Here is a 22387-nt window from a genome sequence, read left to right on the forward strand (position 1 = left end):
ATAGAAAACAAGTTGTTCTTTTCTTCCTAGAGAGCTTGTGGCAAAGTATTTAGTAGCATACCACTATCATCCTCAAGTATAGGTTGTAGTTGATGTCCTGAGCTATGGAGATTTATCTGGAAGAAATAATTTCCCTCCATTAGAACTAGAAAATAGGGGATTAAATTGTTTCTCATACTTTTCTCTATGAATGGGGAAAAAAAGAAGCCCAAAGAAATAAAAAAAAGGGCAGGGCATGACTGCTCCTAGGTGTGGTGGAGGAGAAGGTTATGAGGGAGGCATAGCCAGAGGCAGAGACATCTGGGAGACCTCACAGAGTGCACACCACCAGACTGAGCAGGGATATGTGAGCAGAGGGGAGGGGTGAGAGGGAGGAGTCAGACCAAAGGGCCGGGAAGGTAAGTATAGATGAAAAGACCACATAAACCAAAAGTGGCTGGATTATATAGGGAAGGGCAGCCCAGACCCTGGGCTAGAGAAGATTAGGGTAAGGTACACTCCATAACTGAAGGGTCCTGGAAGAACCTGGTGGCCAGCTCCATCTTAATGTATTCAATAGTCACCTCAGCCATTTGTCCCGAGTTTGAGACCTAACGTTCTGTGAGACTCACATACACAGTCTTAGCTAAGTGGTTTGATTTTTAAGTTAGTTCCCGGCCTCTATATAAGAAACAACCCACCAGCCAAGCTGCAAGTGAGACACCTGAAATAGAGGGGGCAATGTCATCGGGACGAGGAAACGAGGACCCCCAGTTTCCTAGTCCGTGGCTCTGAGCTTCCCCAGGTATAGTGCTTTCCGTTACTGCCTCCCAGTTCTCCATGGCGAACCCATTTTAAAGACATGCAAATGGAGATGATGAGGAAGAGAGGAGGAGGAGAAGGCCAGGGCAGACAAGATGGGACAGGATGGGGACAGAAAAGAAGGGTGACAGACAAGGAATGGAGAAGCTGTTCTTGACAACAGTCTGTTCTTTTTCCTATTGAAATGAAAATCCACCTTAAATTACCACCTGACTTTAAAGCATAAGAAAACATCTGGTTTAATTACAGTGAATTTACATGAACCTACTGACAAGAAGCACAGTTAAAATTAGCAATTTTAGTGTGCTTTTTTAAAAAAAGAGAGAATGAAATTATAAAGTAATTAACCTTTGTTGTAGAACTCTGTCAAGTGGATGGAAAGTTCCATGCTGTGACAGAAGAAGAAATGAAATTGTGGACAAGGAAAATGTGGGTTCATTAAAGAATTATACAGAATTAAAAAAAAAAAAGAATGGAAGGGAGGCACAGGATTAGAAGATAGGACAAAAAAGAAATCTCTGAACACAGCAGTCTTTTTAGAGAGAAGAGAGAGAGAGAGATCCGGTTTCATCAGATGAAAGTCATCCTATGACATTGTAAAGGACATCCTGACCTACAGAAGCAGTAATGGGGTGGGAGGGAAGAGCCCTGGCCTAGGGCTGAGACATCTTGACCATGGCTGTGACACCTGGTAAAAATAATCACTTTTCAGCCTCCAAAGTACAAACCCACAAGGTGATGGGGGAAAGAGGCACATGCTCAGAGCAGAAGGACGTGAGCTGTATGCAGCTCTTTCTTACCTTGTTAGGACCACCTTGTTTAAGTTATGCATATTCTCAGCATATGAGACCCACACACACATGGAAGATGGACCAAGAGTACCAGCAGGCTCCTAAGTCGTACTGTACAGAGTAGGCAACAGTCAGGGCAGAGATACATATTTTGTCAAAGAGAACACCAAATTGAGTTCCCACTCCTAAACAGGACATCTTTATCACCATCACTACCCAACTCACACTCTCGGTCCTCAGCAAGGCCCAGGGACCATCAAGAAAGAATATAAGAGCCAAAGGATGGGAAGGAATGCGGTGACATGCTGTCTTCTAGACAGGGCATGGCCAGCACACTCACGAACTCACAGCAGCTGTGGTTATCTGCCCAAGCTCAAGCTAGCTGAGGTCCTACATTAACGGTAGACGTGGTAATTCTCCAGGACCCTACGCTTACAAAAGTGCTAGTGGCAGTTGCTAGCTGATGTAGGAAGGACAGTCACTGTCCTGTGAAGGCCTGGCCACTGCTAGGTTTCCCATGGCTCTGCATTCATATGGTGACCAAAAGGAGAAGGGACGAGGAAGGAGAGAAGGCAGCAGCAGTGGCAGCATACTATAAGTTGTGAGGAGCATGTGTTCGGGAACTTAGGAGGACGTAGGAGTGTGGTCGTATTTCATCGTAGACGTAGAGAAGATGCTCAAGAATAAAGAAAAATATGTTGCACAGATATACTTCACAGATGTCCACATAAAGCCATCAGCTGTGATAAGTGGAGCTAGCATCAGACAGAGACTATAACTCTTGACTGGAAAAAGCCAGGCCAAGGAGTTATGTGTGATTTCTCCTCACGGTGGCTAGGGATAACTTTGAAACAGCCCTCTAGCCTTCATTTAATCTAGTTGCCAACTTTTCAGTGTGACCACAGCCTTTTCTGTTTCACTCCTTCAAGATCTGTGCACATAAGTTAAAAATTAAATTAAAAATATTAAAAAGAAAAAAGATCTGTGCTTATTACAAAGCTTCAACCCCATTGGAATGAATGGCCCTTTCTCCTCTCTGCCTTCCCTCCCATGTTACTGGCCAACCATTCCATTCCTGTCTTGTATCCTTTTTTAGCGTCTCAGCTTTGCTCAAATTTCATTGTACAGACAACACTGTTCCGTGGAATTCTCTGCCTATCCAGGGCCCTTCTCTTTTGCAGCTGACTACATAACCACCATTCCAGCTATCCCAACTGAAGCCAGGAATACCCTTAGAGTGTGTACTGAAAACTGTCCAGAAAGAGTGCTGTTGCCTTGGTTAACCCATTCTTCCTGTTCTCTTACAGAATAATTACCCCATCTTCCCACCTCTTCGCCTCCATACTTCCCTGACACTTAGTTCATAACCCTGTTGTCCATAATACTGAGGAAACTGAAGACATTTGATACTTCTTGACCCACATAGCGCACATAGTCAGTCTTCCATCCTGTTCGTAGGGATAAAATATTTGTTTCCTAAGTGAAGACCAATTTCTCTACTTAATGTGCCAAATCCTACCTCCCTTTGCCTAATGGAAGCCATTACCCTGGTGATAGTCTTCTGTCTACCCTTCGGCAAGATTTCCCTCTATAGCTGATCATTACACTCTACACAGCCGCTTCGTTCCCGTCCTCTTTAGAAAAGCAAGATTTTCCAGTCTTACCTTCTCTTCCAGCTACTGTTGCGCCCACTCTTTCCTATAGATCTAGTTCCCCTTCTGAATTTCATGAACTCGGCACAACTAAAGCAGCTCAAATCCATACCATTTCTCCACTATAGTGCTCTTGAAATCACCCGTTGACTTACTTTTCCAGTTATTGTGATAAAATACTGTGACAGAAGCAACTCAAGCGGCAAACAGGCCATTTTGGTTCACACCTGCAGGTGACACTCCCTCATGGCCCAGAAGTCACAGCAGCAGGAGCTTGAGACACCTGCTTACTTTACATCTACAACCAAGAAGCAGAGCACGATAGATGCTTCTGCTCTGCTCATTGACTCATTTTCATACAGGCCAGGGTCTTGACCAAAGAGATAGTGTCACCCACAGTGGGCAGATCTTCTTACCTCAATGAACCTGACCCAAAGGTGGTCTTTAGGCACATCCTGAGGCCCACCTTCTGTGTGATTCTAGGTCTCACCAAACTGACAATTGAGATTAACTCCTGTGGCCTTAATAAACTCAAAGCTCATTATTCCAAGAGTCGGATTTTAGTTTGCCAGCTGTCATCACTGGGCACGGCAGGCTATTAACATCCTCTTTAAATCTCTTTTCCACTTAGTTCCCAGGTTATCATACATTTCTAGACATCGCTCTCCCTCAAGAATCCTTCTTGCCTCATGGATTTTTTTTTTAGACATCTCAGCTTTATTGACTTATATTTTTGAGACTCTTCATAGTCATTTCCATACAAAAGGCTGGCCAGACCTAGGAAATGGGCTTTGTAGACCATGCAGATCTCTTTGACAGCTATTTCATTCTGCTGTTACAGCAGATAAGTATCCAGCAACAATATATACATGATTGGGTATGACGATTTTCCAGTAAAATTTTATTTACAAAGGCAAGTAGCCAGTTGGATTTATATCATGGTCCTCAGATTGCTGACTGTAGATCCACTTATTTACCTAATTATTTCTGATCCCTTGGCTTTTAAAATCCACACACAAGCTAATAATTTTTCTAATTGATGTCTCGAGGCCAGAATTCTCCCCAGCCCTCTAGAATGATTTACTCACCTGCTAGCTCAACCTCTTCACTTCGATTGCTTTGGTCCTTTGGAATAAAACATCCCAAACAGAAGGAGGTGGCCATTGCTCAACCAACAGCCAGCATCCTTCTCCCCACTGTCTTCTCTGTCTTAATTAGTAGCGCCCATGTTTTATTAGTGGCTCAAGCCAAAATCCGTGACTCCTCACTTTTGTCAGACTAAGTCTCTGGATTGCACAGCGCTAGGGATCTCCCTACCCCACACTTATGTGTTATGTTGTCTGTAATTGGTGCTCCTGGCTTCGAGCCAAGCAAAGGTTTTGCTCAGTCTCTACAGCTGACCCATCGGCATAACCTCTTAGCTGCACCTTAGGTATAGCAGCACAGTGCCATTGGACAACCTAACCCTGTTGCCCCCTCACATCGACCGCGGGCTCTCAGGTTGCAGCCACTGTGACCAACAGTGGGGACTATGTGAGCGCTTACTTAGTCTTCAGCTTCAGCCCTAGCCTCTGCGTGTTGTTCTCAACACTGGAGCAAGAGTGATGTTTGTAAACCACGGAGAAACTCATAGCAGCCTTCTCCTCTAACCCCTGTGATCTTTCTCATGTTATTGAGCTTAAACACCCAATGGAATATAATGTCCCAAAGTCACTAGGAGTCCTGGTTGGCTTTGTTTGTTCTGACCCCATCTCCTACTTCTGTCTTATTTCTTTTTTTAATATATAATTTATTAATTTACTCATATTACACTGCAATTGTTATCCCATCCCTTGTATCTTCCCAGTCCTCCCTCCCTCCCATTTTCCCCTTATTCCCCTCCCCTATGTATGTGACTGAGGGGGACCTCCTCCTCCTGTATACTCTCATAGGATATCAAGTCTCTTCTTAGTAGCCTGCTATCCTTCCTCTGAGTGCCACCAGGCCTCCCCATCCAGAAGATGTAGTCAAATATGGGGCACCAGAGATCGTGTGAAAGTCATTTCATGAGTCCAGTTGTTAATTTCAAGTACACCAAGCTTGTCCCTGCCTCAGGGCCTTTGTGCTTGTCAACCCCTCTGACTAGAATGGTCTTTTACCGAACAGACAGGGCTGCCTCTTTGACTCTCCTCAGGTCCTCCGTCCTGTTTAGAGTTTAGAGAGCTCTTCCCAGCCAGTTTCACTTAAATGCGGAAGCCTCTTACATGACACTTTGTCTATCTTCTCTGCTTCGTGTATCCTCTTAGCGTTTATCAACTGAAACACCGCGTTTACATTTTGCTTTTATTATCTGTCTTCTCCCAAATAGAACCCACTCCACAGAGACTGGATTTTCCTCTTTCATTTGTTTACCATTACAATGCAAGTACTTAGAACAGCTCCAACTAGATAATATGCACACATAAATATGTTATCAAATCAATGACTCCTGAGTCCTAGGAGACAAAATAAATTTTACATTTATTTACCAAAGAAATCAGACGACCATTGTAAGAGCTGCTTAGCATCCTCAGTAAAGCTATGAGAAAGAAGATATGGCTTCTGCAGTTGGCAATATAATATCAATCCAGAAAAGGAGATTGAGGTAAAGACACCATTGGAAACAAGAGTAACTGCAATTGGATCTACAGAATTCAACATATGCTATCCAACCTCTGTAAGAGCAGGTCTTGTGGGAACGCACTGGGGAGGGACAGCTACACGGAGCACTTGCTTTGTGCCAAGCACCTTGTTAAACACATTGTGATGGTGAATTGTTAAATTCCCATGACAAACTATGGAGAAGATGCTGGTTTCATACCCTGCTGAAAGCAAGGGAAGTTCCACCTAAAGATGTTAACATATAAACAGAACCCAAACCCTGGCCGTGTGGGGTCAACCCAAGGCCTGAGCCATTTCCTGGTAGTACCTTAGAGGCCCACATGATGAAAATATGAATTTTTATTTGAAATGGTGATCTGGCCGCCTTTCTTAAGATGCACTTTCAAAGAAATATATAGGAAGAGGGTTTGACATAACTATACTGAAGAAGTATTATAACGCACTACTCCATGGAAAGCCAACCCCTGGACACTAGGACTAAAGGTAGGTATGGGCTACCCAGAGCTCAGTGCCATGAACAGCTCCAGATGCCAGGCCGCAGTGCAGAGGATGAGCATTCTAGCTACAAGCTGATGTCCAAAGTGTATATAAGGAAAGTGTCTGTTCACTATTCCTGTTGCTGTGATGCAATACTCCCACGACAACAGCTTGAGGGGGAAGAGTTTTATGCCTTTGCAGCTTCAGCATCATAGCAGAGCAATCAAGGCACCAGGGGACTAGAGCAGTTGGTTACACTGTTTCTGCCGTCAAAGGGTAGGCAATAGATACCTGTGCTCTGGGCCTTTTCTCTTTCTTCTATACTAATCCAGCTGAGCATTGAAACTGACCATTGAGAAAGGGACAGGACTTCAACAGGAAGTTGTCATTGGAAGGAGACACTTCAATCAGAGGAAGCTGGGTGTTCTGGACACTACAGGCTGTCCCTGCCCCCCAAACATCTAGAGAGCCTCTCTGTAGAGAACCTTCCTCCTACCTGCTTATTTCTCTAAATGCTCCTCACAAGACAAGCAGAATCCTTGTCTGGCCAAATAGTGCAGGATTGAGTCTTGTCTTTCTTCCCCTCCCCTCTGACTTGGGGAAACTTAAAAGGGGGGACCCACTCACTAGCTAAAAGGGGGACCCACTCACTAGCTAAAAGGGGGGACAACTCAGTAGCTAAAAGGGGGGACCACTCAGTAGCTAAAAGGGGGGACCACTCACTAGCTAAAAGGGGGGACCCACCCACTAGCAGAATGAGCCACAGAGCCAGACACCTGGGCTTATCCTCACTTCTTATCTTACCTCTTAGCAGGTTTCCTAAAGACAGGTTTCTGCACAGAAAAAAAAAAAAGTGTCTCCATTTTAATTAAGGAGGAAAGCAGCTTGCATTGCAAACCAAGGGTCTCCAGGATTAGAGGGGGGGAAACCTCTTTTGTTGTTTTAATAAAGCACATGTTAATATCTAGTCTTAAGGAAAACTAAGTAAGTCCTGCCATGGAGTGTGTGCCCAGGAATTAACATTGTAAAGACATGATTTCTCCCATACTGATCTATTAAAAGAGTTCAACTCTGTTTGCTAGATGTGTGGTTAAGGAATAAAATCTATAAATAAAAACAAGGTCGTGGAATGAAGTTCACTAGAACTAAATTAATGAGATGTTTATTTGTTTGACCCACTTGTATACAGAGTTAATTTTACACACACACACACACACACACACACACACACACACACACACACACGCAAGAGTAAAATGTTTTTGAAGATACTAAATATAATTTTATTCTAACATTTGAAAATTATGTGACATGGAAATTTTTCTTGAAAATATATTTTAAGCCAGGCGTGGTGGCGCACGCCTTTAATCCCAGCACTGAGGAGGCAGAAGCAGGTGGATCGCTGTGAGTTCGAGGCCAGCCTGGTCTACAAAGTGAGTCCAGGACAGCCAAGGCTACACAGAGAAACTCTGTCTCGAAAAACCAAATGAAAAAAAAATATATGTGTATGTATGTATGTATGTATATATATATATATATATATATATATATATATATATATATATATTAAACTAGTAAGGAGAAATAGTCTTATATACTTATACAATATATTCAGGAACAGAATCAATGGCTTAAACCTTTTCAGTGAAGAAAAAGGTTAGCAAGTAAGCCTGACTTGGCTTTACACCTGTGATCAGATCATCACCCAAGGAGGCTGTACCCCAAGTTACTCACAGATCTTCAGAGAGGGACGACACCGTAAGCCTCCTGCCCTCAACATGGCGTGGCCTAAAGTCCAGGCTTCCAGCCAGACAACTTTGCAATGAGAAAGAACGAAATTAGGTGCAGCTATCTCAATCAAAATATAACTGCACAACTCAATAACATTATATGAATAGAGAAAATATTTCAAGAGACCAACATTGGTTAAACGTTGCTAAATCCATTTATATAATTCACTACATTAACAGACCAAGAGAGGGGAGGGAGCATATCATTACTACAATGGATTCAGTTGAAGCCCAGCATGATTTCAAAACAAAATTTTCTTGAATGTGATGAATAAAATGGACCCTTTAACCTGCTAAATGATAACTACAAGTGACCTGCAAACACTATATGCAAGGATAAAAGAATAGCATCATTATCTTTAAAATTGGAAAAACACATATGTCTATCATTATTCCCATTAAATACTGTACTTGTGACCCTAAAAGACAAAAATAAAATGAGCTAAAAGATTGGAAAGAATAAGACTGTTATTAGCTACAGATGCTATGATTATTTACATATATACCCCCCAAGGAAGCCTGAATACAAATATTAGAATTAAAACTGGTGCATTTCCCAAGATACGCATGGACATATTCCATTTCTATTCACCTAACAAGTATATGATAAATTTTAAAGATACTATTTACATTTGCAATAAAAACATATACAGAGGACATTAAATGAGGCCCCCCAAAGTGGTACATTATCCTCATTATCCTTGTGATAGGAAATGTAATAGTATAAAGGTAGAAAAATTATAAAGGCAAATTATCTACAAATAATTACAATGAAAAACCCAAACACTTTTTTTAAAAGTATATGTTGATCCAAAAATGTATTGATACTAAGAAAAGATGACAGTCCTGAAGGTTAAGTTAATATTACATGGATTGCGTGTGTGACCTATACATGTTATATGTGTATGTATATATAATACCTATACATATTATATATAATATAATATACATATATGACATGTATAGTTGTTTTGCCTACATGTGTGTCTATGTACCATGTTTATGCAGTACCTATAGAGGACAGATGTTTTCTTTCTCCTGAGACTAGAGTTACAAATGGTTGTGAGCCACTATGCAGGTACTGGGATTTGAATCTAGCTCTTCTGGACAAGCAACCAGCACTCTTAACCACAGAGCCATCTTCCATCCCCTGGTTTTCCATATATTGAGACAAGTAATTATTCACTAAGAAAACATGATGTTCATAGAGGGTTGGTCTAAAAGAATAACTGAACAAAACAGAACTCAGGACCCATACCTGTGTGTGGAAATATGGAAGAAGTTAAAAGTAGCATGGCACTAAGTCAAGAAATTTATTTTAGTAAGACTAGACTGCAAATGTGCATTTACTAAAGGTCATTTTATCAAAAGCATAGCTTCCAAACTTTTCGTCAGCATTGAAAAATGGACTTGGAACAGAGAAAGTAGCTCTTCAATATTACAATGTTTGAGAGTGTCTCGGGAGCCACATCTGTAATGAGGGTTTCAGTGGAAGAATATTTAGGAGGTCACAGTGGACATGGCAAGGGAGAGACAGAGGCAGGAAGCAGTCAGGGCTACATCTATTAGCCAGCAGCTCCATCACACACTGGATTCTAGAACAGTGCCTTTCAAAGTGTGGCCCAAACACAGGGCTGAATCATTAATTCTTTCTATATGACAGATGAGTGCAAACACAGGATGCAAGTGTCCTGTGTTTTTTTAAAAAGAGAAATGTTTACTTTTTGTTGTTTTTTTAAGTGTCACTTTGGGTTTTTAATTTCATTTTCCCAGTGATTCGTACTTAAAGTAATTTGTTATAGCATCCATCTTCATTGGAATTCATCTTCATCGTCTTCACTGTCACCTCTGCCACCCCTGTCCCTGCTACCCCTGTCCCTGCCACATGCGCACCCCCAGGATTTCAGTGTTTAAGACATTGATTAGAGCCCTAGAATGTGGAATTACCAAACCAGCTTGGAGGAAACATAGATGTCCAGTCACTAACTTCCTTTCTTTCATGACCGACAGGCGTTTTAAACACTTCACTTGCAGCCAGGTGCAGTGGCACATGCTTTTAATCCCAGCACTCAGGAGGCAGAGGCAGGAGGATCTCTGTGAGTTCGAGGCCAGCCTGGTCTACAAAGGGAGTCCAGGACAGCCAGGACTACACAGAGAAACCATGTCTCAAAAACAACAACAACAACAACAACAAAAACAAATAAAAAACACAAACAAAAAAAAGGGGAAAACTCCACTTAACTAATAACTAATATTTCTTACTTCCCCTGTGTGGTGACCATGGTTATTATGGCCTTAGGTAAAGAGACAGCAGGTGTTTAAGAATGTTCGCAGTTGAATAGGATGGGGGTGGGGCAGCAACAGTGTCTGCTTCCGTTTGCCTTTCTCTCTTGGTCTCATACAAAAACTAAAGGCCTCTGATAAATTCAAGTATGTTAAAATTAATAACTGATGCACATCCAAAGGCACAAACTGAGATATTTCCTGGGTTTTGCTTTTACTTGTTTGTTTGCTTTCTGTGCTGCGCATGGAACCCAGGGCTTCGATTGCGGCAGGCAAATATTCTGCCCCTGAGCTGCAGCCCAGCCCTCAGAGAGGCTGTTTTAATATAACACTTGTTTTATGAAATAAAAATACCAGTAAATCAACAAAAAGAGGCAACATAGCCGACCAATATTAATAGATGTTCAGCTCGCTCAGAAAACAGGTGAGAACAGACTGGAATGTATGCAGTGTCACTTTGTGCTTACCAGGTGGCCTGGAGGTTCAAAGCTGATAATGCTAGGCCTGGAGAGATGGCTCAGCGGTTGTGAGCGCTAGCTGCTCTTCCACAGGACCAGGGTTCAATTCCCAGCACCCATATTGCAGCTCATGACTGTCTGTAACTCCAGTTCCCAAGGATCCGGCACCCTCACAGAGACATACATGCCACATAATGCAAACAAAAATACCAACATTCGTTAAAATAAAAATAAATAAATCATTTTGAAAAAAATTAAGAAAAGGAGCTGATATTGCCAAGTACTTTTTAAAGATATAAAAATGTGAGAACTTATGGAACATTATACAAGAGAGTCCAAAATGCTGGCACCACTTTGGGAAACAACTTGGTATCGCTCAGGACATTTGTAGAGTGATAAGATCTTTGGTTTATCCCTAAATCCACCTTGGCAACTATGGGTTCTCTGGGAGGAACAATCAATCATTCCTGGATGGAGCTGAAAAAGAAACTGTCCAAGCACTGGGCAGTGCTGTGATGACCGAGGGCTCCTCTGAGGCGCCATGTCAAGAAGCAGGCGTCATCTGCCAGCTTTAGGCTGTCCAGGAGCAGAGCGGAGATCACCTGCAGTGGGGCTGCCTCACCCCGAATGAAAAGGCAGCCCTGGAGATGGAGGGCCCTCAAAGCCAGCCAGGACTAGTGAGCCGCACCCCAAATGATAGAAGATAAAAGCCTGGAGGATATAAATAGGGAAGACCTTGAAGATGAGCTAAAGTCTCTATCTCAATTTATTAGAAGATTCTCAACTGCAGCCAGAAGGCTTGCGTCTACCTTAGTGAAGTCTGGTATCCATTCAAACAGATTTAAAAAAAAAAACATATTCATGGGAGCCATGCCCAAGAGAGAACCATCTGGAAATAACCCATGCTCAGTCTGAAGTAGAATGAGAAGGTGAAGCTAGAAAAAAGACAAATTTGTGAACTGAAGAGGAATAAAACACAGCTGATGGGCCTCCAGGTGTCCCAAGATGATGAATGGAAGTCTAGAAACATCTGGGCTCTGGGTATAAAGGGAAGAAAGGAAAAGCAAATGACCCATTGTCCTGGTGCATGTGTGTGTGTATTGATGATGCTAGGATTTAGAGTGATGGGCATAAAATTCTGTGGTAGGTGTCGCGTTCATGTTGGTGGTAATGGGAAAAGAAGGAGCCAGTGAAGAGAGGCAGAGTAACATCTTGCTTCTTATCCAATCAGCATACGATTATTTTTATAATCATTCTGTAAACACAGCCAAATTATATATTTTTAATAGCATGCAAAGAAAAATAGAGGCTTTTTAATATAATGCAAACAAGAAGAAGAAAATAATAAAGTTATGAAAATGCAATTAGTGGAAACAGCAGAAATTCCATAGTTTTAATCCAGGAACACAAACAGAAGTAGTAATGAAGGAAGATTTAACTAGTACTACTGAATAGAGGTGACCCTTGGCTATAGAGATGCCTTTTGCCCTCAAAAGAAGAGAAAAATGAAACTGCAAGAATCAATTATGTTGGAATAGCTTTGAAATTTTATAAAAATATTACTAACTTCTTCTGACTACTTTTTTTTTGACACAAGATGTCATGTAACCATGGTTACTCTCAAGCATGTTACGTAGACAAGGATGACTTTGAACATCTTATCCTCTCCCCTGCACCTCCTGAGCACTGGGATCACAAGTATGTGTTCTTCTTGGAGACGGAGTGGGTAACCATACCCCAGGAACATTGAAAAGGAATCATCCTGAAAGAGAAGCCCTTGCTGTGCTAAGCATTAAAACATGGCATCCCAAACTATAGGGAGATACTGTCATGGTAGGAGCTCTGAGTCAGTGAAGGGTAAGAACATGTGCCAGGGGACAGAATTAGCCACGATGGAGAGATGGCATTTTAAATCATAGTGAAAGTTTTCACTGGCCAAGTAAGTGTCCCAGGAACATTGTAAAGAATTATGAGTAAATTTCTACTATGTGCAACGTTGAAAATAAATTCCAGCTGGACGACAGTATTAGGTATAAAAAGAAAAATGGTGGTACCATAAAGAAGTCATAATACTTACTCTCTGGTGTTTTTTTTGTTTGTTTGTTTGATCCGTGATGAGAAAGATAATGTTCCCCTACCTGGGAAGCCTAGTGCCACTACCTTGAATCCCACCATCATGACATTCATCAGACAATCCCTCGTCCGTCTCCATCCCACAGGCTTTCCCATCGAGGAGCCCTCTGCTACCCACCAGGGAGAGCTTCTTCCACTAGACAGACCTTCCCCGCGTTCCGACAGACTTTCCGGTGAATCCGTAGACACCCCGTTTCTCTCTCCACTTCACTGTCTACTCCATAATGATTAAACTATCTTAACTCTCCCCAGTTTCCTGCACTGCTGGAAGCTAGATTATCCTCCACTTCTCAAGAAAAAAACAAGCCATTAGCATACCGAAGCTCCCTGCCTAAGCAGCTCTAGCTGTTTGCCTTCTTCTCATCTCCCGAAGTGGGATGGGGGACTTCTTCCCATCCGTTCCTGCTTCTGTCTTTTTAGGGTACACCCAAGTCATCCCCTTTCTCCCCCCCCCCCCATTCTAGTGTGTGGCCTAGGCTAGCCATGCGGTAACTCAACCCCCATCTTTGGAAATGGACTCTGCTTTGCCTCGCTTCTCACCTCGGTTGTCTTTTACGTTTTCTTGCCCTGTATAGCTTAGGGTCTTTGTTCATGCCACTCCACCTTCTACTCCTTTCCAGCCCTCTGCAGAAGTGCTACACGACCAGTCTCCACAAAGGATTCTTACACTGGCCACCAGGACTGGGACACAAGGTTCAGCAGCCGCTTCAACTGCTGAGTTGCCCGTTCAGCCATATCCATCAGTGCTAACCAGTTCGCTCCCAACCCAGCCTCCTTCCATACTTGCTGCTGTGACAGCTCAACTTCCTGGTTTCCTAGATTCTTCTTCCAACACTGGGTCCTAGTGTCCCCGTGTGTTTTCTTCCTCATTGTTGAGGAAAGCTTCTCTTAGCTGAGTCTGAAAGCTCCCCTCACCCTCTATATTCTCGCTGCTGGACCTATTCCCAGGACACGATTCCCATATCCAAACATCGGTCTCAGTCTTTTCTCTCCGAAGGGCTAGTCACTCCCTCTGGCTGCGTGTTCCACATATTCCCCAAGTCTAAGAAGAGCTGAGCTCACCAGATTCCTCTCCCAAACTAGTCATCCTTTAAGACCCTTCCCTGTATGAACAATGGCCTGCTTCCCGGGTTCTATTTAGCAACACTGGGGCCCTCCCTGACACATCCTATCATCTTTGCCCTCATCCGTCACCATCAATTCATGCTGGTGTAGCGTGACAGAAATCTCCTTCAGTTCATTTCTCTTCTATACTCCTTGCCCTGCTGCAAGCTAGCATCCTCTGTCTCCAAGATGACTACAGTCGTCCTAACTGATGTTTCTCCTTCCACCCTTGACCTCAGGAAGCCATCCACCACACTCCCACTACCCCCTGCCTTTATCCTGGATACTCCTATTTATCCATCAACTCTAACCTACTTGCCACTCAGTAGCCTGGCTTGTGGTCCTAGATCACCTCTGTTAATTGCCCTTCCAGTACCACATCCACTTACCTGAGAGTCCTGGTAATAACTTGAGTGAAATTATCTGCGAGTAGCGTTACTTGACACGTGTCTGCTCCCTGGATCTCAAGATTGCAGAGGGTTTGACCACATTTCTCTTTGTTATTTGTCTGTCCCTAATGTTGACAACAGTCCCCTGAGCACATTAATTAAGATATATTTGCAGAGGTAGGTTGGAAGAAGCAATGAGAATTTTGATTCATTTTAAAAGCTTCTACAAACCTAAAATTTTTAAAACACAAGTGAAAGTCTGGGGGGGGGGGAGAAGGGAAACCTGTTTGTAAACTATGCAAAAGTAAGTGTGTCTTTAGTGTCATTACAAGAGGATAGTAGTCACAGTTCCATAAGACAAAGAAGAGCAAAAGTAAAGAACCATACATGAAGATGAGCGCAGGGTGCAGGGAGCATATTCTCAAAAGAACCAACACAAATGACTAATTAAAGTGAAAAAAATATCTGTGCTTTCCAGTGTTCTAAAAATGACCCACATACTTAATCTTTTAAATAGGCAGTGTGGGCAGAAATTGGGCTTAGGCATAGTCTTCTGTTGGGAGCCCAGACTTACACAAACTTTCTGGGAGGCAATCTGGTAGTATGTGTCAAAATTCCTAAAAATAAAGTAGTTGATATACTTGGGCCTAGTAAATTAATTGCCACAAATTTGTCTTGACAGCATAAGCAAAGTTGCATGAAGATTCTTTACAAAGACGCTCTCACCAAGAACATGGATAGATGGGAAACTATTACATTAAGTGAGGCGACTCAGGCTCAGAGTTTCAAATATTGCATGTTGTTAGGGAATGGTGTGGGCTCAGAACCCCCAAGAACAAGTTCTCGTACAAAGCAGATTTGTCTCCCTCAGAAGGAGAGAGGGCAAAAATAAGAGGCAAAGACCTATGTGTAATAATATAAATGTATATGTTAAAAAAGAAATATAATTTATATTAAACAAACAAACAAACAAACAAAAAAGAGAAAGAGGAGGAAGGAACAAGGGAGAGTGAGAAGCGATATTTGTCCCAGAGAGACAAAGGGCTGCCTCTGGATAGAGAGGAGACAGATGTGGCCCATGGGCAAATGCAGTTTACAAAGGTAAAGGGTGAAACCCTCTGTTAGGATGAGATAGGTGAGCCAAAGGGGACTTTTGATTGCTGGACCTTGGTTGTCAACCCCAGGAGGAGGAATTGGCCAAATAAGGCAATGGATCTTGGGTTTTAGCAAGGCAGAGGGAATGCGGGAGATGAGCAGCGCCACGTTTGCTGTGCTCCTGCTGGCTAGAGTCCTTCGCATGTTGTCGCTCCTCTACAGCTCTAAGCTTCTGATTTATATGTGTGAATTTTTGTGGGAGTCAGTTTTGGTAGGAGTCTTGCTACTTTAAAGGGGCCCATGAGAGGGAAAATACAGGTTGTAACTAAGGGACCAAGGGCAGGAAACAAAAGACACATGGCATGGAAGGGGAACAGGGGCCACAGGCACGGACAGGGAAACCGAGGAAGGAGGCTCAGCAACAAGGAAATACGAGCATCTCACAAGGAAACCTGCTCTTTGCATGGTAACTGGAAAAAGCATGTTTAGCCCAATGTTTATCCACAATCATGAAAATGTCCAACCAGCTTTAGCATTCAGTAAGAAGGACAGTTGCTCTAACATAACCTCCAAGAGGCATTAAAACGTATGAACTCAAAGTAAGTAAGAATTTTAGAAATTTTTAATGTCTGTGATTTATATAGTTATAAAAGAAGGTAAAACTACAACATACAGAGAATTAATTTAGAAAAAATATAAATTCAAAATTCATTTTTAATAAAATTGTGTATGTACCTATATTTCTATTGAATCCTGGGAAACTACCTTTGGATTTGAATGTGAGTGACTTTGTTCATTCTCCTTTAAAATTGTTTGGTTTTAGTTTTGTTTTTCAGGGTTTTTTTCTTTTTCTTTCCATTCCCCTTTTATTTAAAATAGATTCTCTTCTCATACAATATATCCTGATTACTGTTTCCCTCTCTCTCTACTCCTTCAAGTTCCTCCCCACCTCTCTCCCCATCCAGGTCCATTCACTTTCTGCCTCTCATAAAATAAGTTTCTAAGAGATAAGAGCAAGTCATAGCAAAATAAAATATAATATAATAAAATAAATGATGCCGAAGTTGGACACGGCAAGCCAGCAGAGGGAAGGCTCAAGAATTAGAAACCCACTTATTTGCATACTCAGGAGCCCCACAACAATACTGAATGAAAATATAATATGTATTCAGAGGACCTGGTGCAGACCTGAAGATCTTTTTTGTATATTCTTAATACCAACAAATCACATGCATCATGTCCATAATGAGAAAAACTAAGTGCACTTTAATTTGACAATGGGGAACTGATTGCAGCATATGGTTGAGGCTCCATCAGAGAGGCGTAGCGTGATTAAGAGTATATGCTTTGAGGCTCTAAGACAGGTGTTCCATTTCCTCTTTGCAACTTAAGAGCGGTGTGACCTTGACCAAGTCAGTTAATTCTCACAGCTCCATTTCCTTTATCAGCATAAAGGGGATAATACATATTAGGCAGAGCAGTTTTGTAGCCTACGTGAAACCATGTATGTAAAAATCTGATCAAAGAGTAAGCACTGGGTAAGAGTACCAGCTTTTATAATGCTGAAGTACAAATAGATCTGGCAGTGTGATGTACATGAATGCTTCACTCTCTAAGGGCTAATAAGTGGAAGTTTGGGCATCACTGGGCTTCTGGCTCAGCATCTTCCTGACTGTTGTGTGAGGATGCTGGAAGAGGCTGATGGAAAGAGTCACCTATTACAGAAGAAGTCCCAGGAAAAGTGTGCTGATTGGGGCCAGATACTGGCATAAGTCATGCACTGACCTCTTCATCCAACCAAGTGGATATCAAACATCTATCCGACTCCAGGACATTAAGAGACTCGGCGGCATTATGAGTTAGCTGACTTCTTGGAGCAAGATGAGGTTCTTCTAATTGGGCACATGGTTCCTGGTGGATCCAGAAACTAAGAAACCACTGAAGCATTTTTTGAAGTTGGAGAAAAGTTTTCAGGCTAGGGGACTGCATTATTAAAATGATAGCAAACCCATTTTGCACGCATCAAATCACAATCCTAAGCATGCTGGAGCCTACTTTGTCCTCGGAGTCTGATTAGGTTCATTTCACCAGTGTGTTTTCCAAATAGGTGAATGAAAAGCTGTCAGTCCGCGAGTCAAATGTATTCCATTGTCTGTTTGGGGAATCAAAATTTTATCAAAATCCACCCACTTTCATTCATTTACAGATTCTCCACTTCCGTTTTTGTGCTACGATAGCGGAGTCAAGAAGTTGGATCAGAGATAGTATCAGCCATCAGTCCTAAAATATTTAATACCTAGTCCTTCATAGAAACTTTGCTAGACCCTGTCTTGGTCAGTGGAGCTGGAGAAATGATGTGGAAGGTAACATCAGGCTCACAACATTTCCCTTCTACAGTTCCAGGAGCTGTTCCCCTTGAGTCCATCCAAGGAGGACCCTTCGAGGAGAAAATCTACATCCAGTGGAAACCTCCCAATGAGACCAACGGGGTCATCACACTCTACGAGGTAAGGGGCCTCCTGGGCTGCTTCAGTTGGCTTAGCTCCATTCAGTGAGTGAACACCTGTTCCTTCGAGGGCATAAAGGTGAGTGAGATACAAGGTGGGCACAGAGCTGGCCTCTTTTGGCCTTCCCAAAGACCATGTGGAGATACCACACACCGACATGATCATGGTTAGGAGCAATCCCTTATGAAAACGTGTCAATAGTTCAAGGCATCAGGTTGTTCTGATGGGTAAGAGAAGACCCACCCACACCTGGAAGGCAGAAGTTAACGTCCATGTGGAAAACCACAACGAATATGGTGAGAATCACCCTATATATTATCAGACCTTGGGTTTTGGAGAGAACTCTATAGTCAGTCTCTGTTTTAAGGCTAAAAGATTCCTGAGTTTTAACTTGCTCTGTGCCCAAAGCATATTACATCATTAGCCAATTGCTAGTTGATAAGCTTCCCCACCCATCAGCAAAGCTTTATCATCAGACATGGAATAGACTGCAGTCAAGCGGAACGCACTGACAAAGCAAACTCTTGAAGATGGTAAACTAAGCTATACAGAAAGTCATTTTAGAACAAAAAGACAAAACTAGCTCCACAAAGGCTGATATCTAAGATAGGAACCAGCCCATGGGGAAGGTTGACTTTCCTTTCATTTCTATGTTCTGACATACTATAAGCTTCTAATACTGGACACAGCAGAAAAACAGTGTGATGCAGATAAGAGCCATGGGTGCTGAAGTCAAAAAGGGTGTGACCTTGTGTCCTAAAAACTTGTCCATATTCTCAGATCCCTCTTGGTAGGCTTCCTATCTCTTCTGACCCAATCCCTCATCTGTAAAATGATGATGCCAAACACATCTGTAGTGAGAGAAGGCACAGGGATTCTCACACTGAAATGTGAACGCAGGCCCACAGTGGAGTGCATATTGCTGAGCATCCATGCAGAAACACACACCTACAGAGAGTTGGCTTGGGAGAAAAAGTTGAGAGTGTTATAAAGTATTTTACACTGAAGGAAGGATCAGGATTAGTCTAAAGAACCCATAAGCTTTCTAGAGACGTGGGTGGTCCTTCGGTATCTGCAAAGCATCTTATCACTGTGTTCAATAGAAAACATCTCGTCTCACTGGACACCTGGTCTCAAAAGATATCTAGCATCTTCATTTTAGAAAATGCAGGGAGCTTGGTGCAGTTCCGGGGTTGGCACTTGGGAGGAGGAATACAAGCACCCTAATGTCTATGAACCTTCTCGAGCTTCTTGTGTTTGTTATAAGAGGAGAAGCCTTTATATTGGCAGATGTGGCTAGGGTGCAGTCAAACATTATAGGGTGGAAAAGTGAAACAAAAATCCTATAAATTCAGAGTAATTTACAGTTGTGTGCATTTCATTGTAGAAAATACAATCAGAGAAAGGGAGAAAGAGGGGGAGAGGGCGAGAGAGAGGGAGGGAAGAGAGAGGGAGGCAAGAGAGAGACAGTCAGAAATAGACAGAGACAGAGATATTGGAGCATAGCAGCCTGCTTTTCTTTTCTTTTTTATTTATTTTAAATTTTTTAATTTAATTAATTTATTCAGATTATATCTCAACTGTTATCCCTTCACTTGTCTCCCCTCCCTTTTGCATTTTTTATTAATTTATTCAGATTAAATCTCAACTGTTACTCCCTTACTTGTCACCTCCCGGTCCTCTCTCCCTCTCTCTTTCTCCCTATTCCCTCCCCTAGATCTGTGACAGAAGGGGACCTCCTTCCCTGACCATATCATCTTGATAGCCTTCTTATTCTTTCTCTGAGTGCCACCAGGCCTCCTCACCACAGGGAAGTGATCAAATATGGGACACCAGAGTTCAGGTCATAGTCAGTCCCTGCTCTCCACACAACTGTGGAGAATGTCCTGTCCCTGGCTAGATCTGAGTAGGGGTTCAATGTTTACTGCATGCATTGTCCTTGGTTGGTACAGTAGTTTGAGTCCAGATGTGCCCATCATGATGTTCTTCTTCTGGTTTTGTAGGACCCTCTGGATCTTTCTATTTCCCTATTCTTCCACACTTCTCTCACCTAGAGTCCCAATAGGAGGTCCTCGCATCTATCCCAACCTCCTGGTAAACGGAGACTCTCATGGGACATCCTTTTTGGCCTAGTATTCAATTATAAGTGAGTATAGGCCATGCGAGTGTTTCTGAGTCTGGGTTAACTCACTCAGGATGATCATCTCTAATTCCATCCATCTGCCTGCAAATTTCAGTATTTCCTTGTTTTTAATATCTGAGTAGTATTCCATAGTGTAAATGTACCACAGTTTCTTTATCTATTCTTCGACTGAGGGACATTTTGGTTGTTTCCAGGTTCTGGCTATTATGAATAAGGCTGCTATGAACATGGTTGATTGTATGTCCTTGTTGTGTGGTAGAGCATCTCCTGGGTATATTCCAAGGAGTGGAATAGCTGGGTCTTGAGGTAGCCCTATTCCCAGTTTTCTGAGAAAGTGCGAGATTGATTTCCAAAGGGGTTGCACATGTTTACACTCTCACCAGCAATGAAAGAGTGTTCCCCTTTCTCTACAACCTTGCCAGCATGTGGTGTCACTTGAATTTTTGATCTTAGCCATTCTGATGGGTGTAAGATGGAGTCTCAGAGTAATTTTGATTTGCATTTCTCTGATGACTAAGGACATTGAGCATTGAGCATTTCTTTAAGTGTTCCTCAGCCATTTGATATGCTCTGTTGAGAATTCTCTGTTTAATTCTGAGCCCCATTTCTTTTTTTCCTTTTATTCTTTCAAAAAAATTTTTTATTAATTTATTCTTGTTACATCTCAATGATTATCCCATCCCTTGTATCCTCCCATTCTTCCCTCCCTCTCATCTTCCCCTTACCCCCTCCCCTATGACTGTGCCTGAGGGGGACTTCCTCCCCCTTTATATGCTCATAGAGTATCGTATCTGAGCCTCATTTATTAATTGGATTATTTGGTTTGGTGGTGTTTAATTTCTTGAGCTCTTTATATATTTTGGATATTAGACCTTTGTCAGATATAGGATTAGTGAAGATCTTTTCCCAGTCTGTAAGCTGTCTCTTTGTTCTGTTGACAGTGTCTTCTGTCTTACAGAAGCTTCTCAGCCTCATGATGTCCCATTTATTAATTGTTGACATTAAGGCCTGGGCTGTTGGTGCTCTGTTCAGGAAGTTGTCTCCTGTGCCAATGTGTTCCAAGCAGTTCCCTACTTTTTATTCTATCAGAGTTAGTGTCTCTGGTTTTATGTTGAGATCTTTAATCCACTTGGACTTGAGTTTTGTACATGATGATAGATATGGGTCTACTTGCATTTTTCCACATGTAGACATCCAGTTAGATCAACACCACTTGTTGAAGATGCTATCCTTTTTCCATTGAATAGATTTGGCTTCTTTGTCAAAAATCAAGTGTCCATGTGTGTGGATGTATTTCTGCATCTTTGATTTGATTCACTTGATCAACAATCCTATTGCTATGCCAATACCATCCTAGCAGCTTGTTTTTCATACAGCAAGTGAAAGGTCTACGATTTAGGGAGTGATGGTACCTTCATATGACATTTCACCATTCTAGGAGTATATGAGCTTAGAAGTCATGGACCAGTAACATTAAAAAGATTTTTAGGAACCAACATAAGCTATTTTACCATGTCTTATTAGCATTTAATTTAAAAAGATGTAATTCCAAAAAATACAAAAGGATATCATTGCAGAATAAAAGTCTCTGAAATTGAATGAATTTTGCTTTATGACTAACTCATGGTAATTGCCTTATTTTTCTCATTTGAAATGATTGCAGCTTGGTCATGAAAAGGCTCTTTCCCTTGCACTTACCCTCTCTCAGAAACCACTTGCTTCCACTGTTTTGTACCTCTGCCCTGAATCTCTGCATAGACTTCTTTTTCAATAGCAACATCAGTTTTTACATCATAGAGCTATGGTTTGCACCAGACTAGCAAGTCAATGCCTTGCTGTTATATATTATATGTTATATTAGTTAGACATGTTGAGTCAGAACTCCTACTAAAGTTGTGGCATCTGTGTGAGGTAGACAGTGGAAACAACTTATCTGTCTTCCTTGTAAACTTAGTACCTTGTGGCAATTTCATTTCCATGATGGACTCTTGGATGTGGATCTGTAGAGATATTTTCAAATAACTTCTTGGCTTCTCTACAGGTTATGTTATAGAGAACCAGGGCTGGAAGATTGCAATTGACTGATATTTCCATGATCCTTTTGGTAACACACCAAAACTCTTG

The 22387-nt window shown here is 42.0% G+C and overlaps 1 protein-coding gene across 16 annotated transcripts in view; it reads left to right on the forward strand.

Annotated features, from left to right (window-relative positions):
* The window catches only part of PTPRT (protein tyrosine phosphatase receptor type T), a 1106784-nt gene that overhangs the window by 724435 nt on the left and 359962 nt on the right, over positions 1-22387 (forward strand). For all 16 annotated transcript variants that reach the window (XM_084776217.1, XM_084776209.1, XM_084776218.1 and 13 more), the window contains exon 9: positions 18011-18120. In XM_084776217.1, the coding sequence (XP_084632343.1) occupies positions 18011-18120 (110 nt within the window). The remainder of the gene's footprint in view (positions 1-18010; positions 18121-22387) is intronic.

The sequence above is a fragment of the Acomys minous genome, assembly GCF_964271855.1.
Source record: "Acomys minous genome assembly, chromosome: 3".
NCBI classification, from domain to species: domain Eukaryota; kingdom Metazoa; phylum Chordata; class Mammalia; order Rodentia; family Muridae; genus Acomys; species Acomys minous.